This window comes from Perca flavescens, chromosome 14, assembly GCF_004354835.1.
Source record: "Perca flavescens isolate YP-PL-M2 chromosome 14, PFLA_1.0, whole genome shotgun sequence".
In the NCBI taxonomy this organism is placed as follows: domain Eukaryota; kingdom Metazoa; phylum Chordata; class Actinopteri; order Perciformes; family Percidae; genus Perca; species Perca flavescens.
In genome coordinates this window covers 11,144,287-11,153,677 of record NC_041344.1, presented here as the reverse complement: position 1 = coordinate 11,153,677, position 9,391 = coordinate 11,144,287, and the positions used below count along the sequence as shown (strand labels likewise).

Sequence of the window (9,391 nt, the reverse complement as noted above, 5' to 3'; positions counted from 1 at the left end):
CAGTATGGGCAACATGCTCTCTCAGTGTTTTGGCAAGGTTTTAGACGCCCCCTGTGTCAACTCAAAAGGCTTGACAAACTTGGTCGCTAAAGAGGTTGCAGAAAATGTCACCTCTGCCCTCTCCACTACTGAGCGCACAGGAGAGCCTGAAATAATGCAGCATGTCACTCTTCCACACAGACTAAATGCTATGGTTAGTCATGCCTGCACAATGTTGAAGTCATTTACATCCAAGATAAAAATCTTGTGCACATCTCGACCACGTACGCAGAGACAAACTCTGACCGCCTTCTACCGCGACTTAGGTTTGGAAGGTGTGGAGACGCATGACATAAATGACAGCGCTCAGTCACCAGTTACAACTATTGAACTAGAAACCCCGGAAGTCTCATCAAAGGACATCTCTGAGACCGCAACACCTACAGCTGTCGAAGACATACTTAGGGAGGAGATGAGTAAGATAATGGATCCTCTCTTGGATGAAGTGCCAGACCTAGAGTATGAGCAACTGAAATCTGAAAGCTCTCAGGAGATTTCAAGTTTTGCAAAATGCATTGCTCAATCAATCGCCAAGAGTTTGGACAAGACCAATGCTGCAGAAGAGAAGGAGAAGCATGAATCGTCTATGGAAGAAATAAGGATCCAGATTAACACCTTTTTTGCAAAGAACTTCGTCAAAACTTGGATATATCGTATGCTGGTGCAGCTGAAGGCCAAATTCCACCAGGATTCCAAATTCGGAAGCGGGCAGTCAGTGCCGTCAATCCTAGAGGATATTGACTCTCTGTTTGAGCCAGTGCAAGGTAAAAAAACACAGGCTGGAAAAGAAGATAAACTGTTACAGCGGCTCAAGAAGTTTTCCACTGGTAAAGATTGGATAATCATACAGGCACTTCGTGACCTCCTCTCCAATCACTTCTCACCTGGGATAGTGCGCAAGACTATCTTAAGACCAATTAACAAAAAAGCATTTCGCAGGCCAGTTCCTCAGTTACGTCCAGACATTGATGCTGACATACAGAACAAAATGTGGAGTTTCATGGGACTGCTGAGATGGTGGCTGAACACTAGGGTCGGTGGCCACAGTCAACAAGCTCTAGACCGATTTGAAAATGGGTCTCTGTCACCAACACACATCACACCACCACAGTCACCAGAGGCAGGTGAACATGAAACAGCAAAGACGTCAACAAACAAAGTAGCCATCGTGATAATGGTGCATAAGCTGGTTTCACGGACATTCAAAAAGGCAAAATTGGACTGCGCCGTTGCAAAAAGCGAGGACATCGTTAACCGTCTGATTGAAAAAACATGGGCCGAAGTCGAGGGTGTTGATTTTGAGATCACCACAAAAACTTTGAAAACCCTTGACAAGGCCATTTTCCAAGACCTGCGTAAGAAGTGGGGCTGTGCAGAAAACATCCTGGTCTCCATGAATACAGGTGAACCAGCACTGGAAAACTGTATCGCCTCCTTTGCCAAAGATCACCTGATGAAGTCATCAAAAAAGTGTAGCAGAATCGGCAGGTTCTTCTCATTTGTGGGTAAAGCCATCGCCAATATCTGCAAATGTGGAAATAGGGATGGTGTTATTTAAGTAAAATGTATTGTGTATACTATGTTAGGGTTTTCTCCGGTGCTCAGTGTTTCTCCCACATTTAATTAATATTAATTTAAAAAACATCATCTTAAACATAGTATTCACCTTGAAGGAAAGAAGTGTTTTTTTCCTTCAAAATGAATGCCATAAAGAGCTCCAGTCCTGCCTCATATCCACGTCTCCACCTCGTCCACTGGCCTCCGCCCTTCGTGATGGAGGGACAGGGGCCAGTGAAGCAGGAGGTTACCTGGATGGGAGGCAGGACTGAAGCTCTCAGGGTTTCCTCCGGGTGCTCCGGTTCGCCCACATTCAGTGCATATAAACATCTGATAACTGATTCAATAAAATTTAAAAGTTAATTTCTGCTTCTCTCTCTCATCATTTACTATAAGAACTGTAAATATTCAACTAAAACTTAAGTTCTGCTGACTCAGTTCCATTCATGAATTTCACATTTGTATAGTAAAGTATTAGCAAAATGTTTTCTCAGTGTTTTTTCATGTGAAAACCATTTGCATCTGCATTAAATTTACAGTCATGACCCAGAATAGTCAAAAAAGTCAATACATTAGTGTTGAGTGTTAAAGGGTTACTACCGTTTTTTTAAAACAATCTTTGAAATTGGTCCAGTATTAGGCGTGAACACTGTAACTGGCAGCCACAGACCAGGCTGCAATGTAACCCTATGGGGAAAATGCATCGTCTAAAATGTTTGTTTTTTTTTCACTGAGAGGCTTATTATTCTAAATGTCTGACAACATTATGGAAAGGGTCCCTAAAGAGAAAGGCCTTTTTAAAACTTCTTTAAGACTTTTTTGTTTAACGAGAAACAGTTTTGAGATCGTAAATGCTAAACCCACCAGACCCCATTTAAAAAACAATACTTTTAGCGTGTATAGAGCAAACATATTTTCACATGTAAATCAGTAAACTATGTTTATTTCAACCAAAACTAGAGTTGTGATGGTTGGAACTAAACCTGTTTGAGTCGTGATTCACTCGGATCTTTAACCCAACCCTTTAAATTAACTCACGAGTCGTGAGTCTCTAGTATCATTAACTCGGATCAGTTGAGTCCTACTACAATTCAATCTAAAATGATAACAGCGCCACACACAAACCTCTTGCAACATTAGCTACTACTAGTCCTAGCCATCTTAGCTGCCAAATTTACAAACTTATAAACTTACGATTGTTTTGGTACGTGTGGACGTGGCCTTAGACGGTAAATCTACACCTCAGCACCAAGTGATCTTTGAGTCTTTCCCTGCTGCAGGGCATGGTCAACCTACATGCTGCTACTGGCATCAAACACACACACTAGAGCTGCAAACTATAATCCAATAATTGACTAGTTGTTAGCTATTAAATTAATAGCCAGCTTGTTGATAATCGATTAATCGGTTTGAGACATTTTTAATGAAGAAAAAAAGTAATAATTCTCTCATCCAGCTTTTTAAATGTGAATATTTTCTAGTTTCTTCACTCCTCTGTGACAGTAAACTAAATATCTTTGAGTTGTGGATAAAACAAGAGATTTGCCGACGTCATAACAGGCTTTGGAAAACATTGATCGACATTTGCCCCCATTTTCACACTTTTTTTAAGACCAAACAACCAATTGATTAATTGAGAAAATAATCAACCCATTAGTCGACTATAAAAATAATCGTTAGTTGCAGGCCTAACACACACACACACACACACACACACACACCAGTTTATTATGTACACCTGGCTAAAACAGTCTTATCTCTCATCTCAAAGAGGCTTTACAGTGATATCCTCCTTGATCCCCATTCAGAAGGTGACTCATCCATCTACAGTACCGATCATTTTAACCCCTCCTCCAGCATGGCTGACTGAAACCGGCCGGTGAAAGCTATAGCAAAGCAAACAGAGACCTCTAGAGGTCATTATCTGCCATTGCTGAGAAAACTAAATGAAGGCTGATGTGAGGAAGAGCCACAACGCAAAAAAAATCTAATGTTACCCAACATCACAGTATTTTATTTTTTTATTTTATTACATTTATATAGCGCTTTATCATAGACACTCAAAGCGCATTTGGGGGGAGGGGGGTGGGGACTGCTCTCTAACACCACTAATGTGTAGCACCCACCTGGGTGATGCACGGCAGCCGTACAACGCCTTACGACGCCAGAACGCTCACCACACATCAGCTAGTTAGGGAGGGGGAGGGCAACATGCTTTTAGTGGTGGGGGGAACCGGAGAACCCGGGAGAACATGAAAACTCCACACAGAAAGGCCTGGATTTGAACCCAGAACCTTCTTGCTGTGAAGCCACAGCACTAACCACTATGCCACAGTAGCTGCATGATTCAAGCTACACTTGAGTGTCCTGCCTCTAATGCTACTCGACTGGCTTGTTTCTGTCTCCTCCTGCCATTAGCACAAGCTGTTCCCCTGGCCAGTGGAAACTCTAACAACAGCCTCTGATTAGGGGCCTCAGAGCTGCAGCATGTCAGGAAACTTTACCTAAGATTTTCCCACTTGAACGTGTGTACGCGCACACACACACAAACACACACAGACACACACACAGCAAAGTGTGTCTGAATATGTGATTTAGGGAAATTAAGTACTCTTTGGTTTCCACAGTTGATTACATTTGGTGGTGGAGGGAAACTATTAGATAAACCAGTTGGGAGCCTGGTTTGTACTTTGGGTAATCATTCATCAATTTAAAAAACAAAACACATTGGATCACAAGGTGCAGCGCCAACAGGACCTTAGATTCGCTGCAGTGGGAGGATGTAAGACAACACACAATCAGGACAAAAGATTATAGCCTAGATTGATTTTTATATATAAAGAAATCTGTATTTCAAGCAATATTGATGATACATTAATAATACACTGTATCCACCTACTGAAATGTTTAATCTCCAGCAGTGTCTAATGGAAGTTCAAACCCTATAATATTCTTAGGGACAGAGAATAAGGTGCATTAAAATTAGATTTTGCATGCAAAGGCCAAAATCCCCTTCTACCAGGTAACTGCTTTGTCTGCAGCAGTATACAGAGTTGACTGGCTCTCAAAGTGAAAAACTTCAATATATGACGAGATAGCTGCTTAAGAATGGGCTAAAATGTTTAATTAGAAGTAGTGCGATTGTTGTAATATAATTAAATAAACCCACAGCAAATGATTATGTCATATCTGTAATGCAGGACTTTTAGTTCTTCTTTATGTGGTATTGCCTATCTGAGTACTTCTACCACAACTGACGAAAACTAACTGCGAGTAAACTTTATGATGAAAACTTGTCGGTATGTTGGACAGCATCTCTAAATTTGAAAATGATTAATGGACACAGTATTTTGATATTTGAACACTTAGATTCAGAATTTCACACTGTCTCTGTTCTTGACTGGACTCTTTTTATTTGTCTTACATAAAGAATGCACAATTTATTAGTGAGTGGGCACTCTAATTGTTTAATGTATTCAATAGATTTTGTACTTATAATATAGCCCATTGTTTTAGTTCCGTCTCTATGCTCATGTTGTATTTAATTATTATAATTATTATTATGTATGGCTTTCAATTATTTATTATTTACCTACCTCCTCACTAATCTCAGTTTGTGATTCTAAATGGAGGAGTTTGGTATCCCTGGACTAATCCAAGATGCTAAATAAGTTTCCAACCTTAATAGGATTCAAAAAATAAATGTAAAAATCATATGACTGCTGGACCACTGTATCACTGTGATTTCGAAATTGTGATTAATAAAGTCCTCATGTATAGGCTACTTCACAAAGTTTGACTTGAGTTTTCAGCAAAAAAATATAAAGTAATTTCACTTCTGAGTCATATTTATGTCAAGTTACACTACTTATTATCTATAGTTTCTAGACTTATGCTTTATAATACAGGCTACATGATATAAAATAATGTCCATGAATCTTACATCATACCTTAGCCAATGTGTTGCCTAGCAGTGCTTTAGTGCTCTCCATAAAAACGGAGACTTTAGTCCTGTCGATTGACTGCCACCTGCTGACTCAGAAGTGCAACTCATCCGCAGAGTCCAACAAGAGCAGGTCGCATAATCAGCCGGCGGCTCCCCCATCCACCAACTCGGAAACAAGGCATCTCAAAATCCTCAGCCTGGTCTGCACGGCTGCTTATCAGCGGCCGACTACTAACAAACGGCATTGTTTGGGTACAAGCCAAAGGACAAAACTGTACGGCACTGCAGGAGGAGGAGGGGAGGTGGGAAGCACTTGTATAAAGTCAAAGGGCTGCACTTGTGGGGCCACATTGACAGAGAGAGTCCAGATTGATGCCTCTGCGCTCCTGCGTCAATCTCTGAGGACGATCACCGAAACATTTTGCAAAGGAGTGATACATTGGATGCTTATTTTTTTCCCACTTCTGGAGGATTATTAATTATCTTGTGCGATATTTTGTTTTAGAAGAGCTCGGAGAAATGGACATGTACACTTTGATTTCCGTGTTGTCAGTGATGCACTCCTGGATTGTGTGCACAGGTAACTTTTTGCGTGTTGTTTTCTCCAAAAAGACAAACTACTCATTTGAACGTTTTAACCTGTGCATTAACACTAGGCCTACATTTTAGTTAGGCTACATGATATAAGGTATATCTGAATTAGGCTACTTTAATTATTGTGATGTGTTTTGTGTAAAATGTGAACCATATGTCTATAGAGCAAACATTTGCTGCCAGCAACTATGCTGATGACACGTCGTTTGTTTTATGCATTCTTCTGACATATAGCGTCAGGTTAATGTGCACGGTTTTGATAATGCTGATTTATTTCCAGTGCTATCAGCGCCTGCTGGAGAGACAACCACTGCCTCCACCGACACCCAGCGGCTCCATGTGCGGACCAAACGCTGCTCCTGCAACACTTTCATGGACAAGGAGTGCGTCTACTTCTGCCACCTGGACATCATTTGGGTCAACACACCTGAGTAAGTCAACATGACAAGAAGAAATAGCTTACTTTTCTCCAGCAGCCCGAGTAGAGAATGGGACATTTGGGACACATGGGAAATATTGATGATTCTTTTTTTTTCTTTTTTTTGCGGAATTCGACGCTTACTGTTTTTGTGGCGGGTATAACGTAACTGAAAAGAAAGTAGGCATACATTTCTGGGGTATGCTACATTATCATTAGATTCTTAAATACTTTTACTTTCAAAAGTTGAACACTCAGACTAACACGCTTAAACCGTCGTGCGTAACGCTACGTTATTACGTGTTTAACGTGAATAGTTCTGACCATTGATTGATTGGAATCGTGTCCCTATGGTTAATTCCAGGCGCGTGGTCTCCTACGGACTGGGCAACGCTCCCAGAAGGAGGCGCGCGGTCGCGGACTCCATGGCAACCAGCGGCGGACCTCGCTGCCAGTGTTTCCGCCAAAACGACAACACATGTAGAAACTTCTGCCGGCTGGAAAACCACCTCAGGTATGTCAATTTTCATTCCATACAGCTTCTAAAACGTCTCGTGAATATGACAACAATAAGCCACACATTTATCATATTTGCAGTGATAGTACTAGTAGGCTACTAGAAACCGCCTGAGTCCATCCTTTTTCGTGTTTGTGTGTTTCCACCGCATGTGAGAACAAGTTTCGAGTCTTGAATGCAGTCTGAATGTGTCGAAACTGTGTGATTAATAAATGAAATGGGATCCGGCTTCTCATCGTGTGTTTTTCTGTGCTCGCAGGTATGAGCCATCGCCAGACACGGTGATCCCCTCTGCCGAGGGCGATGCTTGTTCTGAGGCGCAGTGCAAACACAAGCTGGCAGCCGACACGGGCGCGATTAAGAGGTAAGACAACGCGCTCACTCTGAGGGAGGCTGAATACCTCAGTGTATTTGCAAAATAAATGAACGTTGTAATTATAACCACAGGGAACGCCGATGTGTTTTGTAGGGCAAAATATCTCAGAGTATAGGCTACATTATTTTGTATGGTGAGCCTGAGAGATAAAAAAAAACAGTCAGCATGTGGAATTTCGAGATTAACCCTCAAGCAAGGAATTCCCTATATATCATGATGAATGGATTCCATAAAACCTCTAAGATTTTATGGAATTCAATGCATCACTTTAACCATGAGAGTATAATAGGCCTATAAGGGTAATAGAGTTCACTCTCTGCCACAGCTGCACTTATGTGCCATCGTTTTTCCAACTCAAACACCTCTTAAAATTTGTGGCGCCACACGTCTGCACTTGCTGACACATTAATAATTGGAAAAGTAAACTTCAATCTGCTAAATATGCATGACACTTGGCATGCTTAGCGGTTTAAATGGGAGTGACCTTTTACATAACCTGAGCGATCAATGGTTCTGATGTCTGATTGTTTCCTGTCTTTGTGTGCAGGATGAGGAACAGCAACAAGAAACGGGAATCACCTCCAGCTATAAGGGCTGCCTTGAAAACCCGTCTGCTGCTTGAGAAGTGGAGGGTGAGACAGCGCCATAGGGTGAGAGCATGGGAAGGCGAGAGACCAGCCTCCTAAAGACGACAGATAACCTCCGCACCTTGTCATACAGATGGGGAAAGGGTTTCATACTGTAAGCCTTTCTCTAAAGCCAGTGGGGAGCCTTTTGGAAGGCAACAGAGAGCCTGATTGGGTCCGGCAAACGTACTCCATTTTGACTTTGTGGTTGCGGTGTCAGAGCAGAGAGCATTTACAACTCGACTCGACGGTTGAACATCATGAGATAGATGAACGAGGTCAGGGACAATACAGGGAGTACAGATGAAAGAAGATAAGCTGAACAGAGGACTTCACCTCGGTCTGCAAAATCAAGGACATTCATTGATCTTGTAGATGTCACGGTCAGACCGTTTGGTCTGAAAAAACAGACACCAAATAGCATTTCAAAAACTGGACATTACTGGAAGGATTTCACATAAATCCCTCTGTTACAGAAAATAAAATCACTGCCGTATATAGATGAAGGCAGTCCTGCTTATTATATTTCAAAATGCCATTATTCCATTGCAAAAACAGACTGTTATGCCTAAATAGAAGGGATGTGTGCCTTGCATCATTGCTTTACGCAGGACACTTTTTCACTGACTGAAACTATTTACTACATATTACGTAACAGATTGTCTCCTGTATGTCAGGTCATTGTAGCTATATAGTACAGGAGCTGCTGGGAATTTGTCATGCTGACGTTATCATGGATTTCTTTTTATTTGTAATAATTTAATTATATTTCACTGAATGTGTTACATATGTGTTCTATTTATTTATTATTTTTACACATTGTAAATTGATGGCCATATTGGTCCCTCACGTTTGGGTTTGTCATTTCTATGAAATGTTTTGTCACCAAGGTGCCAAATTTTGGCCAAACAAATACATTTTTACACTTATTTAAAAACAACAACTCTTTCATCATTATTGTTTCATATTCTGTGCTGTATTGTATGTGCAATGAATTAGATCTTTAAAGCTAAAAAAAAAATTGATCACTGACCTGAGAAAAGCAGTGTCTTAAAGTCCGGTTAGTGCAAAAACAGTGATTTATTTCACATTATACATGTTAGAAAACACTTGTTGAAAACATGCGAGAAGACTATAAACTGTGTAGTACTGAATTGTAGAGTTAAGACTGTTAAACTGTTTTTCACCATTTATGTGTCCAGGATTATTTGGATGGGCTAAAATCATTGTTCAGTGACGCACTGGAGTCATCCTGACATAACCCCTCCCCTTACTATATAAAAACATCAGTGTTTTTCCTCGTTTTGGACGACTTAGG

The 9,391-nt window shown here is 41.0% G+C and overlaps 1 protein-coding gene across 1 annotated transcript; it reads left to right on the top strand.

The window, feature by feature from the left end:
• The first annotated feature begins 5,725 nt into the window (after positions 1 to 5,725).
• On the top strand, positions 5,726 to 9,167 carry edn1 (endothelin 1). The gene is made up of 5 exons (XM_028597042.1): positions 5,726 to 6,122; positions 6,417 to 6,567; positions 6,919 to 7,068; positions 7,331 to 7,435; positions 7,995 to 9,167. The coding sequence occupies exons 1-5, from the start codon at positions 6,062 to 6,064 to the stop codon at positions 8,131 to 8,133; spliced, it is 606 nt and encodes a 201-aa protein (XP_028452843.1). The 5' UTR covers positions 5,726 to 6,061; the 3' UTR covers positions 8,134 to 9,167.
• Positions 9,168 to 9,391: the final 224 nt, after the last annotated feature.